Source organism: Mesoplodon bidens, assembly GCF_964165515.1.
Source record: "Mesoplodon bidens genome assembly, chromosome: X".
NCBI classification, from domain to species: domain Eukaryota; kingdom Metazoa; phylum Chordata; class Mammalia; order Artiodactyla; family Ziphiidae; genus Mesoplodon; species Mesoplodon bidens.
The window spans coordinates 1,241,813-1,263,092 of NC_138163.1; the positions used below are offsets into that span (position 1 = coordinate 1,241,813).

Consider the following 21,280-nt stretch of genomic DNA (forward strand, 5'->3'; position numbering starts at 1 on the left):
CTCAAGTCCCAGTTCTGTCCGGTCACCCAGGCCCCGCTTCGTCCTCCCGCGGAGAAACCGACTAGGGTAGGAGCGCCCTCTCCTGGAAGGCTCTCTCCCGGCCGCGTCCTCCGACCCGGCCGCGGGCGGGAGGGTCGCGGGAGAGCGGGCTACTGAGCGCCAGCCCCGGCTCCGCCCCCTTCCTTGAGGTCAGCCTCCTGGGCGGAGCCGCGGCCCAGGGGAAAGGCGCAGTGGGGGAGGGGTGGGCCGCGTCTCCGGGCCACTCCCGGGCCCCGGTGCAGGCGGGTGGCAGGAGGAGCACCAGCTGGCGCTTGATTGGCAGCTGGGCCGGCCAGTCAGCCCGGGGCCTGGGGGCGGGGCGCGGCTCCGAGCGCGAAACATGGCCTTGCTGGGTGCTTGCAGCGGCGGCGGAGGCTACGAGGAGGAGGGGGGAGACAGCGTGTTCAAGGCGGCCGTGGAGGTCTTCGCGAAACTGAAGGTGCTGCGGGGCCGAGGAGCCGCCCCGGGGCGGCTGGGGCCGGGCGGCGGGGCGGGCAGGGCCTGCTGCGGAAGTCGGCGGCGCCGGGCGCGCCGCCCCAGTCGCCGCTGCAGGCTGCACCCTGGGTCCTGCTGCGGGGGAAGGTATGTGGGGCGTCCTTCTCGGCTCCTTGGGCGGCCCCAGGCCTTCATTCTCGCTGTGTCCACGTCCCGTGCCTGGTACTTCAGGCAGGCGCCGTGCGCCTACCGCACCTGAACTTCTGTCGCTGCAAGACCCGGCCGGGCGCGCGGAGTGAGTGCAGGCGCGGGCGGCGGGGGTCGGGGCCCACAGGCCTGGGACTCGAGGAGCTCGCGGGGTCCGGGGGAGACAGATGGGCGGGGTCCATGCCTCCCCCTCCGAGTCAGCGGCCAATGCCCGTGACAGCGGTGGTGAGGAGGCCCGCCCCGCGAGGTCAGGCAGCGGTCCCGGGGCCGCTACCCGCGCGCCCCTCCCCTCTCCCACCCAGTCCCGGCTCTCCCCTCTCCCACCCCGTCCCGGCTCTCCCCTCTCCCACCCCGTCCCGGCTCTCCCCTCACCCCCTCTCCTCTCCCCTGCCCCGCGACACCTCCCTCCCGTCCGCGATCGGCCCCGTCGGCCCTTTCCCTCCTCTTTACCTTTGCGCCCAGCCTGGAGCCGGCATCGGAATCTCTCCGAAGCCCCTAGTTGCTACCACGTCAAACTACCGCTTGCGCTCCGAGGGGGCGTCCGTAAAGGAGGCGGAGTGGCGCGCGGCCGGAGCCGCGGATGAGGGGGACTGAACTCTGGGCGCGATCGACAGCGCTGCCAGTGTGCCGGGCGCGCCCGGCGGGGGTGGTGGGGTGTGTGTGACCCGCCTGGTGGGTGCTGGGCGGCCGGGAACGTGCGTGAACGGAGGTGCGCTGAGAGCGTTTTTGCAGATGTGCGTTTCAGCCCTTCGCTGATGTTGGCTTTCTAAAGCTTCCTGGCTTTCCCTTTCCTTGCTTAGGACCTCAGCTGCCCCTTCCTCCAGGGTCTTTATATCACAGAACCAAAGACCATTCAGGAACTGCTGTGTAGCCCCTCGAAGTACCGCTTGGAAATCCTGGAGTGGATGTGTGCACGGTAACAGCCTGGTTTCTTCCTCCCCCACCCCTGGGGTACACGGGCACCACTCAACCCACTGGGGGGAAGATGGGGTTTGTTCTTTATCTGAGGAGCTGTCCTCCATCCCCCGTCACTGTGAGAGCAGCTGCCTAGATAAGAAGTGAAGCCGTGCTCAGATCTGGGAAGAAAGTGCCCCGGGCAGTGCTTCAGCTCCTCTGTTTGCCGCCTCACAGAAGCTGAGCTTGGCTTCTGAGCGTTTTTTCTTGCTGTAACTACTAGTTTCAGAGCGGGCAGGGACCTGGGAAATGATGTACTTCAGTCCTTTCATTTTCAGACTGGGAAGCTGAGCGTCAGGCTGGAGTTGAGAACTGTCTCAGGTCTTGCCACCGAGAAGTGGCAGGCAGGGCCAAGACCCCATTTCCCAGTCCTTTGGGTCAAGGTGCAGCTGGGTGTGTGTGCCTGGCACCGTGCAAGGGAAGCAAAGCCTGCCCAGGTGTCTGCATGTCACACATACTCCTATACAGCCTTCAAAGACCCAGCTCACACATCCTGTCTCCTTTTAGGAAGTCTCCAGTTCCCAGGGCAAAACGTATTCCTCCTTCCTCTGGACACCCACAGCCTTTTGAGCGCACCCCTGCCAGAGCCCTCAGCCTGTTGGTTGGGTCTTGGCCTGCTGTCCTGTCTGGCTCTCCAGAGCACTGGGAGCTGCTGGAGGGCAGGCACCATGTGGGACCCCCACCCCCGCCATCAGCCCCAGGTTGCAGTGCAGCGTTGAACATACTTAAGACATGCTCCAGGGCTTCCCTGGTGGCGCAGTGGTTGAGAGTCCACCTGCCGATGCAGGGGACACAGGTTCGTGCCCCAGTCCGGGAAGATCCCACATGCCGCGGAGCGGCTGGGCCCGTGAGCCATGGCCGCTGAGCCTGCGCGTCCGGAGCCTGTGCTCCACAACGGGAGAGGCCACAACAGTGAGAGGCCCGCGTACCGCAAAAAGAAAAAAAAAAAAGACATGCTCCAGGCTGTGGGGTGACAAGTAGGCACACAGACACATGCTTACCGGAATTCCATTCTAGATGCCTCAGACACGGATGGGTGTCCTCAAGGAGCTGGGACTTCAGTGGCCACAGAGGCTCAGGCACTGATCCCAGTGTTGGGCGCACCTCTGCAGTCTTGAGTGCTGTGGACCTTGGCAGGGAGGAGGTAGCATTTGATCTGGGAGGGAACGAGTCATGGTGGGCACTCGTTTCCACAGGAGTGGGGAGTCAAGGTGTGGGAGGGAGAGCCGGGCAGCAGTGGCCTGAATGGCAGCCCAGGGCAGCTCACGTGGAGCCTTCCAAGCCACGTGAAGGCCTTTGAACTTTAGGCTCTGGGCAGGACGGGCACGGGACCCAGGGAGTGACATACTGAAATTGGCATTTTTGGCAGGGTGACTTGGGAGTCCTGTGGTGGATGGATTTGGAGGGGAGAGGCTGGAGGCAGGGAGACCAATACGGAGGCTGCTGCAACAGCCCTGGGAAAAGATGGCAGGAGCCTGGCTTGTAATGGCAATGGCTCTCGTGACAGGCACTGTTGGCCCTGGAGGTACCAGCGCCTGGTCCAGGAACCTGGGAGGAGAGGTAGTAGTGGGGATGGCCTGGGCTAGTTCGGGGATCTTGAACACGCTCCCAGGAGGAGGGAGGCCAGAGTCAGGTCTTAGAGAGGCTCTCGTGGGAGGGAGGCCAGAGTTGCCTGGCCCAGGTGGAAGCTGGGGACTGGGTCCCTCTGCTGGCCAGAGGGGGCATGGGTGAGAGCCTCTGGCTGCAGTCCTCAAATGCTTTTAGTGCTTTTTTAAATACAAGAAACAGAATCCTTTTAAGAAGCAACCAGGGAATGTCCAGTTGCTTTTTATGATCCCAAGCTGGCAAAAGTGCCGTAGGCCTTTCGATGGCCAGAGGATTGCACAGAGTCCAGTTTCTCCCAATTTCCTGCTGGCTTTGCACGTGGCTTCACCACTTCAGCCTCCTTTAGGGCCGCCTATTCACCCCTGTCTGGGCGGAACCTGGAAACTGCACGCAGCATTGGCTAGGGGGCTGGGCGTGGTGGCTCTTGGGGTCCTCTATGCCAAGCTGGCCCTCAGCACGGGCGGGGCAGAGCCGTGGGGCCCCTAGATTGCTGAGGTTAAGGCGCATGGGTTCCCTTGGCTCCTGAACTGTACTTGCGTTCAAGGCCTTGAGCACCGTTAGTTTCTGCCCTGCTCCCTGCTGCTTCAGGAAAATCAAGTTTAATGAAAGCCCTTTGTGAGTGAGATCACTCAGGCTTTCGGGGATTTATTCTTTAGCGTGTTGAAGTGGTTTGCTGAGGTCCAGCCTGATGGATCACTGAGTGCTCTCTGCTCTCTGGTGCTTTGTGAGTGGGAATGTTGCCTGGCAACCAGGCCCAGGGCCAGCCTCCTAGCTTTTCACACAGCAGGGGCTCCTCCTCCCGCCCTCTTTGGCAGAATGGGTGGCTGTCCCGCCCCCTCTTCCCTGCAGTCCTGCAAGGGAGCGGGGGCTGGTGCCTCAGGTCGGGTCAGGGTGGCTCCACTAGCTCCCAGGGCCCCAGCATAGTTGCGGCAGGTGTGACCTGGGATGCAGGCGTTCGGAGGCATGGCCCCAGGGAAGGAACAGTGAGCCTTTTCCATCGAACACTGACCCTGCCCTCTCCGACCATGATGAGTGAGTCAGCAGGTCCCTGGGGCTGAGGCTTGGTCCCCCATACTGCCATAGCAGGGCGGGGTCCTGGCCCCAGTCATCCTGGGGCTCCCTGGCAAGCAGCTGGAGCGAAGTTCCCATGGCCTCGGTGCTGTGTCAGGCGTGGAGCTTGGGGCTGGGGACGCGGTGCTCAGACTGCGCCCCTCTCATGGAAGAGACACAGTGGGAAGCCTGTGCTGTGTGTCGCTTGTGACGCCTGCCGGTATATTGCACCCCTTACTGCCTTTGGATGTGGTCTGTGTCTGGAAATGGTTCTGCCCATCAGCTTGGCATCTTAAGGCAGGATGGTTACAGGTGGCCACCGTCCCGTTTATCTGTGTGGTATCATCAAGGCTCGGGCTCCACCAAGCCAAGGGGGACAGCTGCGATTGCTGCTTCCCCACTTGGGAGGTTGGGACTGTGACCCCAGAGTCCATGCTAGGAGCCCTTGAATGGCTCAAAGCTGTGACCTGGGGTAGCATCATCTCCTGTTAACTTATGTTAGTTTAAAAACATTCCCGCTGTTAAAAGAGCTAAGCACGGGCATTTACTAATGGCAGATTATTCCGTGACATGGGGCTGTGGTCATCCATTCGTTAATGCCCACTGGCCACCATTTCAGTGCTGGCTGCCATGTTAGGGCCTAGAAATACAGAACAGAAAGTCAGCTCCTGGCCTCGGTGAGCCTGAAGTCTGGGAGGTGAGAGCGCAGTGGAAAGACAGCTCCCAGGCCCCGCAGCGACGGAGGGATGCCAAGCTGGCTGCAGGCATGTCCAGCCCGCCCCTGGCTTCCCTGGGGCAGTGATGTCAGCTGTGGGCTTCATGGTGAGTTGGAGCCAACTCGGTGTGCTTGGCTTGGACGGGAAGAAAGCGCTGCAGGCGGAGAAGGGCAGACACACACGTAGAGGTGCGAGAGGGGGCCCAAGCCAGGCCCGCAAGGACGCCAGAGCAAGGAGGGCCTTCTCGGACATCCTCCAAACAGACCTGCGCCATGATTTCAAGGAAAGCCAGCCCCTGATAAAGAGCTTAGTGCTCTGAGGAATTCAGTGTTTTCTCTTGGGCAGTCATTTCATCTCTTTTATTGTGAGAATTTTAATTTCAGTATTCACATTCACATTTCTGAGGTAAGCTTTCAGAAATATTTTGGTTTTTTGTTTCTCTGATAATTTATGGAGTTGAAATCATAAGATTAGCCATTTTAAAGTAAGTGTTCCAGTGGCATTTAGCACCTAGGTACAGAGATTCACTTTTAGGAGCATGAGTAAGGAGGGGTGTGAGGGGCCCCTGCAGCCCACCCAGGCCTGACTGGTTTTGCTCTTTCCCTGCAGGGTCTGTCCCTCCTGGCAAGACAGGTTCAGCTCACCTAAGGGGGCCTCAGCCGAGGTGAAGATCCAAGGTGGGTCTCCGCTGTGGGAGCCTGCTGTTGAACAGTGGATTCGGGGCCATTCTCACCCGGTGCACAGCCTCCTTAGCAGGTTGCGAATTTCCCATTGGACTGGTGTTTTCTTCTGGATGGTGCGCACTCCGTGGATATTACTAGAGCCTGCTAGGATCCGCCCCCCCTTGCACACGTGAAGGAGACCCTGCCAGCCCATCCACTGAGGTGCTGGGGGCAGAGACAGCCATTGTTGCCGACGCCACCAGTGGCCCGTCCACGTGGCACTGGTGTGTGTGTGTGCACGTGACACGAGACATTCCTGGGAGCATGCTGGGCAGCTCTCTGCGGGTCTCTGGGGCCTTATCTTGGAACCGCTTCTTTTTGATCCTTTTTTGGCAGAAACTGTCCTTAACCCAGCAGTGAACATTAGGTAAAGGGGAGTGCATTGCAGTCCTCAAGATGGCGGCTGGCTCTTTGCCCACACAACAGTGTTTCCAAAGGTCCATCTTTCCAGGGGCCTGTGTTCCCTCCCCCACCCCAGCTCCAGGGTGGGTTAGCTGGACCCCAGATTCCTGACCCGTGCCGCTGCTGGCACTGTCAAGTTAGTTATCTGGGGAGAGTTGTCCCCGAGGCTGCAATGGGCCAGAAGAACAGGGGTCGTGTCTTGGAGCCTGCGGGGCCGGCCTGGGCTGCACAGAGGCGCTGCCCTTCTCCCCAGCACTGTCATGTCTGGCACGTTCCTCCTGATGGGACCGTGTTGAGGCCGGGCGAGCCTGGTCATCAGGCCACACCTGAATCCTCTAACACACATACACGCATGGGTGCCGACCCTGGCCCTTGCCGTTCCCAGCCTCAGTTTCCTCTTCTGTAAAGTGTGGGTGCTCAGCCTTGCCCACCCCACGGGAGTGCGCTGAGTGGCAGAGCAGGTGGTAGACACGAGTGCTTGTGAAAGAGTATAATTGGGAGAAACCGGGACAGGTAGGGGAAGTAGAAGTCCCAAATTCACGTGACAGGTATTTATGGAGCACCCACTGTGCACCCGGCACTGTTTTAGGAGCTCACTTGCTAGCTGGGGGAGACGGGTGATGCACAGAAGGCGGCCAAATTCTCAGTGTATCAGATGGTGAGAAGCGCCGTGACGGGTGAAGGCAAGGTGGTGCTCGGGTGGGTTGGGAGAGAGAAGGGTGGAGCTGTTGACACAAGGTGGCTGGGGAAGGCCTTTGTTTAAAAAAAACAGAGCCGTGCAGGAAGGGAGGAAGGGAGCCAGGCAGGTATCAGGAAGATTAGTGTTCAGGGCAAGAGAACAGCAAGTGCAAGGGGCCTGAGGTAGGCTTGTGTGTGGCTGGCAGCTTGGAGGAGCAGCCAGGAGGCTGGGGTGGCTGACGTCGAGTGTAGAGTGAGGGCAAGGGGTGGGATGAGGTCAGAGGGGCCACAGGGCCAGATCAGGCCAGGCCTTGTGGGCCGCAGAAGGGTGTTGGCCTTCATTCTGAGGAGGGCTGCAGCCTGCCTTTGCGTTTAACAGGGCACGAGTCCGGCCATGATGAGACTCGGATGTGGGCTAAGTGAGAGGGGGGCCAGGGAGTACGCCAGGATTTGGGGTGAAGGGATGTGGGCTGAGCACATGTGCTGGGGGTATAACTGGCATTTGTACCGTGTCTCCAGGATGACTGATGCTTTCACATAGATGCTCTGCTTGCTTCTAGCACCAAACCTTCCAAAGCAGATGTGTGTTCTGCCACTGAGGCACATGAGGGTGGGAGCTGTGAGGGTAAGGACATTGCTGCAGGGCTGGGGGGAGGGGGTATGGAGCTAGCATTGACCCAGGCTGCTGCAGGGCTGGGGGGAGGGGGTATGGAGCTAGCATTGACCCCAGGCTTTCTGGCTCCAAGTTCTGGCCTTCCTTTGTATACCAGATGGTTACTCAGAAAATGCCCAGGGCTCCCTGGAAGACATGGCCGAGCATTCCTTGCACCATGCAGGGACTCAGTTTCCCAACCTGTGAAATGAAAGGGTTGCCACCTCCTAGGGTTGCCAGCAAAATGAAGGGCCATGATGGCATGAAAGGTGTGTAGGACATTGACAGATGGGAGACGATTCCTTTTGCTTTGGCTTGGTGAGGTCTCTGAAACCGTGGCACACAGCATGTTTGGAAGGTTCCCTGGCCTCTGTGGGCTCCTCAGGCAGCTGGAAGAGCATTGAATGCGACCTCTTATTTCAGGTGAGGAAACTGGCCCCCAGAGAAGGGCAGTGACTGGGTATAGGTCACACAGCAAGACGCAGTCCTGGCACCTGGGGTGTCTTCCACCTGCGTCCTTGTTTACCTGGGTCTTCCAGGCCCAGCCCAGCCTCATGGGTGCTGGGCCTGCTGACGCTAGAGCAGGAGCACCCTTACCAGGGAAGCACTCGGCACCCTGCATGGGTGTGTGGTGTCCTTGCCTGTTTGGGTGGGTGTCTGCGGTAACTGGATCCTTGTGTTCCAACAGAGATGGTGAAACTGGGCCATGAGCTGATGTTGTGTGGGCTGGATGACCACGAGCTCCTGAAGGTAACAGAAGGCCCTCTGTCCCCATGGGCTGGGGGCCTCGGTGACGCTGGGGTAGGCATGGGAGGGCTTTCTTCCCTCAGGCCCAGGAGCTAGCGCCCACAGTCCCCGCTTCTTAGCCCCCTGGGGCAGGAACCCATAGGATTCCTTTGGGTAGACCCCCGCCATCTCTAGGGCCGAGAGGGGAGGGTGGCTGAGGAGGCTGAGAAGGATCTTTGGCTTCTGATGCCCGAAGGGACAGAGAGCACATCCTGTCCTTGGTGGATGACTTCATACACACCGACACCATGGTAAGTACTTTCCATGCCAGTAATTGTCACACCCACACTTGGCAGGAGGTACTTGTCTTAGCCCCATCTCATGGGGAAGGTGACAGACAAGTCTCTCAAGGTTACCCAGTGACAGAGCCTGGCCTCAAACCCAGGCTTCTGGCTCCTGAGCCCATGCACTTTCCCCCACGTGCTGCCCACCCGTGGGTTTCCATGCAGAGGCAGGCCTAATCCACCCCCATATCAAAGAAACCCTGCCACCTACCCATAAAATTTAAAAAGAATATTTGAAAGAATTATTTTTGCATTTTGGCTATTATAAACAATGCTGTGACTATTCTTTATACGTTTTTGACAGAAGACATGTTTTCAGTTCTCTTGGGTATATAGCTAGGAGTGGAATTGTTTAACTTTTTGAATTTTTCGAATACGTTTAACTTTTTGAGGAACCGCCAAACTGCTTTCCAAAGTGGCTGTGCCATCCTACATCCTCACCAGCAATGTACGAGGGTTCCAGTTTCTCCACATCCTCACCAGCACTTGTTCTTGTCCATCTTTCTGACACCAGCCATCCTGGTGGGTGTGAAGGGCTGTCTCCTCGCGGTTTTGATTTGCGTTTCCCTGATGACTAATGATGATAAACACCTTTTCATGTGCTTATTAGCCATTTATATATCTTTTTTGGAGAAAAGTCTCTATTCACTTCTGTCACCCACTTTTTAATTGGGTTGTCTTTTTATTATTGAGTTGTAGGAATTCTTTATATATCTTGGATATAAGTCACATCAAATATTTGATTTACAAATATTTTCTCCCATTCGGTGGATTGTCTTTTCACTTTCTCCATGTGTCCTTTGGAGCACAAAAGTTTTTAGCATTGTTGAAATCCAATTTATCTATTTTTCTTTTGTTGCTTGTGCTTTTGGTTTCATATATAAGAATCTATTGCCAAATCCAGTCGTTAAGATTGACACCTGTGTTTTCTTCTAAGCGTTTTATAGTTTTAGCTCTTATATTTAGGTCTTTGACCCATTTTGAGTTAGTTTTATGTGTGGTGTAAGGTATGTATCCAACTTCATTCTTTTGCATGTGGCTGTGCAGTTTTCCCAGCACCATTGAAAAGACCTCGGCATCCTTGTGGAAAATCAGTTAACGTAAAAGTGAGGGTTTATTTCTGGATTCTCTATTCTATTCCATTGATTTATATGTCTGTCCTCATGGCAGTACCACACTGCCTTGATGACTGTAGCTTTGTAGTAAATTGTGACATGTGAATCCTCCAACTTTGCTCTTTTTCAAGGTTGTTTTGGCTATTAGGGGCCCCTTGAATTTGCATATGAACTTTAGAATCAGCTTGTCAATTTGTGCAAAAAATCCAATTGGGATTTTGAAGATTGTGTTGAATCTGTAGACCACTTTGGCAGGTATTGCCGTCAACCATATTAACTCTTTCTCTCCTTGAGCATGGGCTGTGTTTCCACGTATTTAGGTTTTCTTTTTCTTAGAGATGTTTTGTAGCTTTCAGTGTACAGGCTGTGAGGGGCACTTTCCCTTTCCTGGGCTCGGGAGGGGTCTCCTGGAGCCAGGTCTGTTGAGGAGGGGACGGCACGCAACCCTGGCCGCTGGTCAAGGCTTTGTGAGATGCTGAGTGGCACTTGGTCTCATGTTTCAGCCCAGGATTTCCGCTGTCTAGACACTGTCCCACCTCCCACCTCCCACCTCCCACCTCCCACCTCCTATTCCCAGGCTGCCCCTCAGGTGTATCATTCAGGCTCAGTGTTGTTTGGGCAGGTTGGGAGAATGCGTCAACAAGAGGTAGTGATGAGCAGCCAGTGGCAGGCCGAGGGCAAGGAGATGGAGATGCCAGAAGCTTCCAGAGGCACTGGTCCTGTCAACGTGGCTACCCAGCCGAGAGCCAGGCTTGCCGGGAGTGCCAGGCAGCCGCAGCCATGAGACTCGTGAACGGGGAACTGAGCTGCAAACATGATAGCAGAATGTGGCCCTGTCCCCAGATCTGCTCCCCACACAGGGCTGCCCGGCCTGAGATGCCACCAGGAGCCTCTCAGCCCTCTCCCTCTCAGCCCACTTTATTTATTTACTTATTTTTAACATCTTTATTGGAGTATAATTGCTTTACAATGGTGTGTTAGTTTCTGCTTTACAACAAAGTGCATCAGCTATACGTATACTTATATCCCCACATGTCCTCCCTCTTGCGTCTCCCTCCCACCCTCCCTCTCCCACCCCTCTAGGTGGACACAAAGCACCGAACTCTCAGCCCACTTTAAATGCAGGTGCTTCTTGGAGGGCTTTATACTGAGTCACCAGTGATGCTGGCTGAGCGCATGATTCTGGTGCATTCCCCAGAACAGTGGTGTGTCAGGGCAGGCCAGCGAGGAGCTCGAGCGGAGAGCCGGGCCCAGCTTGCCTCCCAGCATCCTTGCTTATGCAGGGCTCTCGGGAGCAGGCTGGGCCCCTCAGGTTGTATTTACCTCATGGGGATCAGCCGTGAGCCTTCTCCCCTTTCTGGAAGGAGGAAGGAGTTGAGCTCCTGGCCGGACAGCTCCCTGCTGGGAGTCCCAGCCGCCTTTGGGGTAGGGGGCTGAGTCAGCTGCCGCTTGGGAAGCCTGGCTGTAAGGCCTGGCTGCTTGCCGCCCCTTGGGGACGAGTCCTTGTTCCCTGCAAGGAGTGGGTTCGGTGCAGGCCACAGCCATGGCCTGTCTTGCTGTGCCAGGGGCCCCAAGCCAGTCCACGACGCTGCTGGGTAGGGGCCAGGTTGCTAGTGGCCCGGTGCGGCCAGCTGCGGGCTGGGGGCACGTGGCATGCCTGGCCAGTGAGTGCATGTGGCCCTCCCTGCCCAGGGCCAGGCCTGTGCCCAGAAGCAGCTGTGCTTCATGGACCAGCTGCTGGACGTGGTCCGGAACCTGACTGTCGGAGGCTCCAGCTGCCGCAGGTAAAGGCTCGGGACGGGCCCTCCCTGGAATGGCTGGTGGGCGCCCTTGGTCCTCCATCTGGAGCTGGCGGGGCTAGGGGCCCAGCCCTGGGCACATCTCCGGCTGCGGCTCCGCTCCCCGCTCCCGTAGAGGCGGCTGCTCCCTGGCCCAGGAGCTGTGGGCCGCAAGCCTAGGCAGGAAGCCCCACCCCCACCCCGGGGTGCTGCCCGAGGTGCCAGGCTGTCGGCATGAAGGTGTGGTGTGGGCCTCGGAGAACACGGGCTGACCCCGGCGGAGGGTGGGCACCCGCGGCGTCTCTGCACGTGGGTGGGCTCTCGGAGACTGGAGGAGATGCCTTCTCCTGGCCTCTCTGCCCGGTCTCATCTGGCCTCTTGGGTCTCTGGCCGGTGACGGCGTGGCCCCGGGGCTGCCTTTGCAGTGTGAAGGAGCATTTCGAGGACACCAGGGAGAAGAATGAGGCGCTGCTGGGGGAGTTCTTCTTGAGCCCCCGCCTGCAGATGCTCCTGAGCCCCGAGTGTGATGCGTGGCCCCTGGGCGTGCAGCCACTTCTCGACAAGCAGAGCAATGCCTGGCAGAGGTACACGCCCCACTCCGTCTGTTACCTGGGACAGAGCCTTCTGTGTGTGGCCCACAGGTGCCCCAGTGCCCGTGATGGCACAGGACAGAAGTGTCCCCCCTTCTCTCCCTGCAGGTCCAGCTCCTCCATCGAGTCAGAGGAGGACAGGGTGGCAGAGCTGGCCAGGCAGCTGCAGGAGCGTGCCTCGAAGCTGCAGTCGCTCAGGATGGAGGTGAGGCGCTGGCCGTAGGGGCGCAGGGGCCCCGCTACGTGTCCTAAGGTGGGGCATGTCGCCCACCCCAGCCTCAGACACCCCGTCTTTACGATGAGTGTGTTGGGAGGCCTAAGCGAGGTGATGGATGCCCACCAGTTTCTAGAATGTGATGGGTGCTCAGGCTCCGTGAAGGCAGGAGTGGGGAGGCTTTTTGAGGAGTGGACAGGACCGTCCTCGGGTGGGCTTTCGGCGTGTGGCCCTCCCCACAGCCCTGGACCCAGCCTCGTTACTGAGGTCGCGAGGAGGACGTTGAGGCCCATGCAGGCCTCTGGTCTTCTGTCTGTCACAAAGTGGGTTAGGGACCTGGTGCCCTGTGACAGGCAGGGCAGCCTCAAGGGACCCTCCGCCTCTGGCTTTGCAGTGCTTTGCACAGCACAAGCAAGGAGCCGCTGTGGGCGGGGCCGACGCCAGCACCCTAGACCAGAAGCTGCGCCTGGCCATCTCTGATTTGCGGCAGCTCATCGTGGCTTTCCTGCAAGTCTATGACGATGAGCTGGGAGAGTGCTGCCAGCGCCCAGGCCCCAGCCTCCGCCCGTGCGGCCCCATCATCCAGGCCGTGTACCAGACTCTGACCTCATGCAGCCAAGTAAGCATCACCCTCACCCCTCCCTCTCCCTCCCAGGTGCCACTCTAGCCCCCAGTGAGGGACCTGAGGGCTTGGAGAGGCTTGGACAGGCTTGGACTCCCTGCGAGTGGGTGGCGCGCTGAGCTCTGGGCTCTGGGCCCTAGGCCTCAGTCTGGGACTTTGGGCGAGTTGGGGCAGGCGCCTGTTGCGGTGCCATGGAGGGGATGAGGGCTGATGGGGATGTTCCCCTGTGGGTCCCCCTGCCTTCAGGAGAGTGCCAACTGAGCCAAGACCCCGGGTGCAGAAGAGGTTTGTGCACGGCCTGCACTGGGTCCTACCTGAATGTGGGAGACCCTCGTCCCGCCTCCAGCTTCTGTCCCTGTATTGGCCTCACTCTGTGTTCACGAAACACCCAAATGTATCACAGCCTGTTCGTTCTTGTGTGGCCAAGAACTATGCCAGACAGGTAGACAGATGTTTGCCTGTCTGTGCCCTTGACCCGGTTTAGACAGATGAGAAAAAGTGGCCTCACGCTGCTGCGCTGACTACATCAGTATTCACTCAGATCCCCAGAGGCTGGCCTGGAATGCTAGGTTTGGTTATGACTGTGAGTACAGTTGCCATGCGTGGAAGTCTGACATTTGCTCAGGGCTGCCATGATGCTGGCCTTGGTTTTTTAACAAAAAAGCTCCTCGACTTCCAAACCTCTGACCAGCTTGTCCTTTGCGATTCTACCAACAGCCTGAGTTAGGGCACCGTCCTCTCCCATCAGAAATGCCCTTTTACCTTGGGGCAGTGTTTTTCCCACCGTGACCCTGGCTTTGCGTGGCCTCAGTGTGGGATGGGGTCCGTGATAGTGTGGCGTCCCCGCCGGGCCAGGGGGGAGGGAGTTAGTCTGGGGAGCTCTGATGGGTGACTCTCCAGCTGGGAGGCCTGCCCTCAACCTGGGCTGGTGGGTGGATGCAGGTGTTCAGCATCAAGCTGGCTGGGAAGCAGGAGATGCCTTCTGTGGGTCAGACCACCAGCACTCAAGCCCACAAGTCCCCTCCTTCCCTCCCTCCCTCCCTCCCTCCCTCCCAGCTGTTGAAAGCGGTCGTGGAGGTCACTGACACCTCGGTGAAAGCCGTGCAGATGGCGAAGCAGCAGCAGGGCAAGCAGATCTGTTGGGGCAGCAACAATTCTGTGATGAGTCTAGGTATGTGGTCGCCACTTTTCTGTGGCTCTGGTCCCCCGTTTGGTGGTCAGGGACACGGCCTTCGCAGTGCACGTCGGGTTAGTGCCTGCCTCCTTCTGTGCTCGACCCGCACTTGGGGATGGGCCCCTTGCATTTTTTCTTTTTTTCCCGATGCGTAAGGTTTTCCTTCCCTTGAAAACGCTTCTGACGGACTATAAAATCAAAACATTAACTGTAGGAAATTGGGATAATGTAAAGACGTGCACAGGTAAACTAAAAACATTACATAATGTGGTGGCCCAGAGATGGTCGGTGTTAATATTTTGGTCTGTTTCCCTCTATTCCGTTTCCTCTCATCATTTTTTATTTCTTTGTGTAAGGTGAGTAGAATTACAACATGTGAACACTGTTATATTCTTTCCCTTGGATCTCATTTTAAGCGTTTTCCCATGTTCTCGAAGTCACATTTTTAATCATCAAACACTTCCTTTCAGGTATTTGCTATAATTTACTTAATGTTTTCTACTACTGACCCTGTAGGTCATTTTCAGTTTTATACTGTTACACATGATGCTGTCGCAGGATTTACAATAGTGACCAATGGAAACAACCCAAGGTTTTACCCTTGGGTAATGCTTGGGTAAATACTGGTATATGAATATGGTGGGACGGTATTGGTTGTTTCAAAACTTGGTTACAGTGACATGAGCAAATGTGTATCATGTAATGTTAAAAGGAAAATGCAGGTTAAAAATGAAATATACGGTATGATTTCACTTATCTAAAGGGAAAAAAATGTAGAAGAATCCCTCGTAGGACTTCAGCTAGAACACGGACGTTGGCTTGCTCTGTGTTGGAGTCAGAGGCGTTTTAGTTCATTTAGTCTTTCTTCATCCTGCTCTGCAGCCTTCACATATTCCCCAGTGAACATGTATCACGCAGAGAGTTTCTCCCCTGATTGTCAATGTTTAAAAAAGGTTGCAGTGAACATGTTTCGACATTTGTGCTTCCGTCCTGGCGGCGGGGTTCCCACCGTCTTGTCAGTGAGGCCAGGCTTCTCACTGTTGTGAGGCCAGCGGTCTCCATCTTACTGATCCTCGTCAGCGCTGGCTTTGAACCTTCCAACCTTTCTGCTGTTGGATAGGGGCAAAGTTGTATCTGAATTTAATTTTAAACTTTTTTTCTGAGTAAGTCTATTTTTCTTATGTAAAAAAACACTCAGAAAAGGTTTTTGTTCTTTTGTGATAAGAAAAATAGCCCTTTCTCTCTCTGAGTCTTAGAGAGAGAAAAGTGAAAAGTTGCATATTTCCCTTTCAATCCAGTTCCAATGACTTTAAAGCCAGTACTTGTGTAACCACAACCCCGGCTAAGAAATGGAACACGCCTCGCACGCTAGAGACTCCCACCGCCTCTGCCTGCCCGCGGCCAAGCGCTGTCCCTGCCCGCTGAGAATTTTCTCCCTGTGCTCCCACCGCCCACGTGGGGGTCTGTGACCTGCTGACATCCATCAGCACGTAGCTGAGGCCCTTGCACAGTCCCCTCTGTCTTCCATTCTCCGATCTCTCTTGCCCTTCGGCTTTTGGCAGTCTGATTATAGTGTGTCTCGGTGCGGGTCGCTTTGCGTCTCTCTCATTTGGAGTTTTTTGAGCCACTTGAGTGTGCAGCTTCGTGTTTCTCGTCCACACTCCGCACTTCTCGTTGCTCCCACCCTCTTAGAGGCCGAGCAGAGGCACCGGCTCAGGGCCTTCTCAGGGCTCTCCTGGGGGCCCGCACAGCCCCGGGCGTGCGCGTGGCCTTCTAGATTCCCAGGACTGTCAGAGCTCTGCAGAGCCCTCGTGGGCATCTCCTTTCCCATCCTCCCCTTCTGCGCCTTCTGGTTGGTCTACTGTTTGCCCCAACTCTTACCCACTGCCTGAGGCAACGGCGACTCCAGCATCTGCCTGTCAATCCCCCCCATCCAGTGCACCCCCAAGGACTGGCTTCAGGCCACATAGCCCCGAGCCCTCCCTTGGGGGGCTGTCTGCGTGAATTCGCTGGCCTTCTCGCCGCTCTTGGCCTCGTGCACACACTCGCCACATGTGTACCTGGGCACCCAGGAGTGTCTCTCCTTTCTGACTGAACTGCAGCAGAAACCTCCATTTAAACATCCTTCCTAACATTTCTCCTCATCACCGCTGCTGCTGTGACTCTCACCCCTGTGTGTGTAGTTGTTAGTACTGTGCTTGCAGCCCATGCTCTCATTAGGACATTAATGACCCCGAGTGCTCTCCACGGCGTGCCACCTGCCCCGGGCTCACAGCACAGCGGCAGCCTTCGCCTTTCCCGTCTGAGCTGTGTGAACCTCTCCGCTTCCCCTCTGTGTTGTGCCTGCAGAGAAGTGTCTGCTTGCCCCGGAATCCAGAGAGTCTTGAGCGCAAGCGCTGCACCAAAGCGGGGAGCGCCCTGTTCTCGTTCAGCCCTCCAGCCCAGCTGTGGTCTGTGTCGCTTCCTCGTGTTGCTTGAGACTCGTTCTTGGGCTATAGACACAGCAGAGAAATGACCCCTGGCAACTCCACACCAGGGGCCAGTTGGAAGGGCCTTGGCGTTTCCCTTGTAATCTACCTGAGAGAGTAAGGGCCTTGGTCTCTGCGGCCTCAGGCCCGCCACTGTGGGAGGTCCGTGTGTCTGTGCTACTTCACCTCCCGGTATAAGAAGCTAGGCCACCCATCTGGGTGTCAGTAGCCAGGCTATGTTGGTCGCACGTCCCCACGCCTGAAGTGAGGGGCTTGAGTGAGGGGACCAGGTGCACCTACAGGGCTGGCACCCAGAGCCGTGGCCTCAGTGTGTGGGCAGGGCCTTGGCAATGTGGGTGGGCAGCTCATCCCATCATCATTCACCCGTCACCGGCTCGACTGGGCGGACCCAAAGCCCCTTCTGCCTCCCAGGCCATCAAAATATCAATGAATTTTGAAAACAAACAGGTTTCTGGAAGCAGGAAAGTCCATGGAGTCAATTTGATGGATGCAATGGGGGGGAAAAGCTGCAACCAAGAGGACAGCCTGAAGGAGCAATGCAGGGGCCAGGCTGCCTGGTGGAACCACCATAGTCCCAGGGCTGTGTGGCCGGCAGTCCCAGGGAGGGGACAGTGGCAGGTGGGCTGGAAGCAGAGGGTGTAAGCAGAGCAGGTCTGTACAGATTGGCGCTCCCAGGGAGACTAGCCTGCTCTTCTGTGAGGAAAATGATTGACATGAATGGCAAGCTCGGGCTCCTGACATGGCTGGTGGCCAGGTGAAACCCACCTCTTTCTGGCCTCTGAGGGTCCACGGCGTGAGGGCTGGTCGCTGCCTGCTCCTGCTACCCAGGCCTCCTCTCCCCAGCCTGGACCAACACCACAGAAGAGAGAAGAAAGACCTGGAAAAGTAGGCCTAATGGGTCATTCAGATAACAGAACTTTCCAACCAAGTTGAATTAACATAGTATCTTGTCCAAACATACCTAGGAAACTAGGAAGAACCAACAAGGAGAAATGCAAGCAGGCAGTCTTAGGAGTTAAGAATGCTTGTCAAAGTGTTCAGGAAAACCATGCAAAGAGTAGAAAACGGATGAGGCAACAGATCTTGAGAATAGAGAGAAAGGGGGCAGATAAACAAAACAAGGACAAAGAAAAGCAGCACAGAGGCCTGATGCAGAGAAAGGAAGGAAGGAGGAGGGCGGAGGTCGCAGAGCTGAGGGCTGAGTACAGAGCAGACGGACCCCGAAGACACATCCTCAGGCCTAGTCTCCTGCAATCTGGAGTAGCAGGGACTCAGCAGCAGGGCCCAGGCTTCCAGAGACAACACGACTCAGCCAAGCCCTGAGCCAAGAGAAGGCAAGGCAGCGACGAGGGCCTGGAACAAAGGAGAGACGTGTGACCTGAGGATGCGCCTGGGGTCGGGGGAGCCCCAGGAGCAGAGCGGGGCTGGGGCGTCTAGAGGTTGGGAAAATCTAAGGATTTAGTAAAGGCAAATGACACCCCCAAATCCTATCTGTGGAGAGATGTGATCGTCCCCAGAGGGAGTGTCGATGGTGAGTAGGGAGGGTGGCTGAGGCCCACTGCATGATTCCTGACTTCAGAGTCACCCTTGGGTGGGCGCGACCAAATGCCAGTTGCCGACATTGCCGTGTGGGAGGGCAGAGGACGGGTGTGCACCGGTTGCTGGTCTGACTAAAATCCACACAGCATCAAAATCAGAACAGCCCCTCGCTCCTGGGCTCCGGGGACAGGGGTGGGCAGGGACGCGGCCAAGCGAGTGGACCCCGGCCTGGGGCTCGGCCTGGCGCCCACGGGGGCTTCCAGCCGTGCTCACCAGCCCCTGGCTCCCTTCACGGCTCCTGGCTCAGGGGGGTGGGGGGGCCTGGGGCCTGAGGAAGGCCAGTGGAGAGACGGGCTGGGAAGTGCTGGATTGACTTTGCTACTTTCTTTTCTCTGCAGCCATCAGAATGGAACGGGTAATCTGGAAATACAAGGTCTTCAACGATGGCCTGCCCAATGGCCTGCAGTAGCCTGGGAGCAGGGCGCTCTGCCCCGAAGAGCCAGGCAGCGGTCAGCCCCCATGTTCCCCGGGCTGCCCTCCACATGCTCCGTGCCTTCAGCGATTTGGGGGGGGCTGTGACGAGGGGCCGGAGGTGGGGCGGGGCGGTGTGAGCTGGGGACAAAAGAATGCTCAGGTTCTAAGAAGTTGCCTCCAGCCTACCTTTTTTGTTTTATAACACCTTTCTTGAAGTATAATTGCTTTACAATGGTGTGTTAGTTTTTGTTGTATCACGACCTGGGCTGCTTAGTTGTCTGCCCCATCCTGCCTGTCCCACGAGCTGCCGCCACTGCCTGTTAAGCTTGGTGGTGCCTCGTCACGACCCCTGGCTGAATGCCACCAGAGTTCCCCGCCCGGCCCCCCACCCTGTTCTGCTGCCCACCTGGGGCCGGCCTTGGGGATGCCCTGTGAGGTCTCCTTGCTGCCCCACGGCCTGGCCGCTGGCGCCCACTGCATCTGGGTCGCGGCCAGTGGAGCGTGTGCTTCTTCCTCCTTCCTCGCCAGGTCACCCGGCACTGGCCTGGGGGATTTTTGCCGGTGGCCTGACTGGTTGGCCAGCAAGCTGTTCTCTACAGGGCGCCCTTCATAGCCACCTCCCTCCCGTCAAGAGCGGGCACAGCTGGTGGGGCCCCGCCTCCCTCAGCCCAGCGGCAGGCAGAAGGCGGTGTGGGAGGGGCCTCCCTCAGCGCTTGGTCGCCGCCTCACTTGTGCCCACGCTGTCCTGCCCCTGCATCTGCACCTTTGTTTCCCCCAGGCCCCTGTGGCTGCTGTAGACAAGGAGCCTCCAGGGGCTGGGCGCCAGGCCCCTTCCCACCTGGGCTGCCAGAGCCCCCGGGCCTGGTCCCCTGCCTGCCTGGGGCATCCCCCAGATGGCTGCCGTGGGAGGAGGGAGGACGGGCAGGCCCCTGGGCACCACAGTCCAGGTTCACTGACAGCTTCCAGACCAGGGGACTCTGGAGGACCTGCGGCAGGAGACTGGACCTGTGAGTGCCCACTGCCAAGTGCTGACATGTCTTGCCTCGGGAGGAGGTCCCGGGGATGATGTCACCTTCCTGGATCACGGAGGGCCTTCTCATTCCCCTCCTGTTCTGACTGTGTCCTTCACCCTTGACTGAGCCATTCGGGCTGGGAAGGCCCCGGAGCCTGGGGTCGGAGGGGCTGGGGCTGGGGCTGCCTCCGGGCTGCCCCCGCCGCCGCTCTCACAGGGCTCGGTGGAGGACTGCTCCCGCCTGCCTTGCTTCCCTTGCTCCTTCCCTGGCAGCCTCCGCTAAAGGCTCCTGAGAAGTTCTGGGTCATTATATCAGAGAAACATATACCATCTCCCATTCCTGGTGGAAGATAAGCCCGCACCAAGGCCTGTCCTTACAGCTCAGTTCAGCTTCACCAGGGGCAACTGGCTCCCTAGTGACGGGGGGAGCTGTGCCTTGGAGATGCTCCTGTGGGAGATGCCCCAGCCTGGGGCTGGGTGTTGAACCTAAGTCAGACTGGGAGGCAGGGCCTATAAAACTATAAAATCAATGAAGACAGAAAATTAGATTCTGTATTGTTTTTTGATGAATAACAGGTACCTAGAACTGTGCACAGAACACTCTATCTGCATTGAAGTGAAGAGAGTCCCAAAGATAATAATATATAGAGAGGGACCTTCAAGATGGCCGAGGAATAAGACGTGGAGATCACCTTCCTCCCCACAAATACATCAGAAATACATCTACAAAAAAAGGGTTCTCTTGGTCATTGTCTTTTAAAAGAACAATTCCCCATGCTTATAAATCCAGACTCAGAACATCAATTCAACCAACCTCAGGAGCCTTGTGGCTACACCTTCCTGCTGGGAATCAGCATCGTCCCCAGAGAATCAATTTGAGGAGTATTGCCAAAGTGTTTTCATTTTCAGTGTTTATCCACTGGAATGTCTAGGAGTGAAGAACAGACAGGGCAATACAATCCTAAGATTCAATTTCCTTCATCAAATACAAACCGTATATATGAGCATCAAGGCAAGAGGATGGAGAACTTTAACTGAAATTCCAATAGAGATCTAAGCGCAAATCCTGGAACCATCCCATGCTAGCATTGTGAGTTAGGATAGGTACTTAACCACTCTGAGCCTGTTTTCTGATCTCTAAAAAAAAAAAAAAGAGAAGGATAATATCTCATACAGCTGTTGCAAAGATCAACTCAAGTAATTCATGTAAAGAATAGATCACAACAACCTACAGAATGGGAGAAAATATTTGTAAATCATGTATCATAAGGGATTTTTATTCAGAATATATAAAGAACTCCTACATGCCAGTGAGAAGAAGGTAAATAACCCAACTTTTAAAATGGGCAGAAGATCTAAATAGACATTTCTCCAAGGAAGATATACAAATGGCCAGCAAGCACATTAGAGATGCTTGACATCATTATTCATCAGGAAAACACAAATCAAAACCACAGAAAGATACCATTTCATACCCATTCGGATGGCTAGAACCAAAAAGATAATCATAACTGTTGGTGGGGATTTAGAGAAATCAGAACCATCATACACTGTTAGTGAGAATGTAAGATGGTATAGCTGCTTTGGAAAAGTTTGGTGAAACAGTGTTACTGTATGACCCACTGGTAGGTATATTCCCAAGATAAATGAAAATGTATGTCCATACAAAAACTTGTACATAAATATTCACAGCAGCAATATTCATAATACTCAAAGATGGAAACAACCCAAAGGCCCATCAAC

At 56.4% G+C, this 21,280-nt stretch overlaps 1 protein-coding gene across 3 annotated transcripts; it reads left to right on the forward strand.

Moving 5' to 3' along the window:
* Positions 1-253: 253 nt before the first annotated feature.
* Positions 254-20,049, forward strand: HAUS7 (HAUS augmin like complex subunit 7). 3 transcript variants are annotated; one of them, XM_081222386.1, is made up of 11 exons: positions 254-478; positions 1,482-1,597; positions 5,616-5,683; positions 8,149-8,210; positions 11,338-11,429; positions 11,849-12,007; positions 12,122-12,218; positions 12,622-12,846; positions 13,334-13,432; positions 13,906-14,020; positions 18,450-19,023. In XM_081222386.1, exons 1-11 carry the CDS (start codon positions 380-382, stop codon positions 18,518-18,520), a joined length of 1,203 nt encoding a protein of 400 aa, XP_081078512.1. In that variant the 5' UTR covers positions 254-379; the 3' UTR covers positions 18,521-19,023. The 3 variants fall into 3 exon arrangements, with proteins under 3 accessions (XP_081078512.1, XP_081078513.1, XP_081078514.1); XM_081222388.1 differs by lacking the exon at positions 254-478 and adding an exon at positions 676-769 and having other exon boundaries at positions 18,450-20,049; XM_081222387.1 differs by lacking the exon at positions 13,334-13,432 and having other exon boundaries at positions 258-478; positions 18,450-19,007.
* Positions 20,050-21,280: the final 1,231 nt, after the last annotated feature.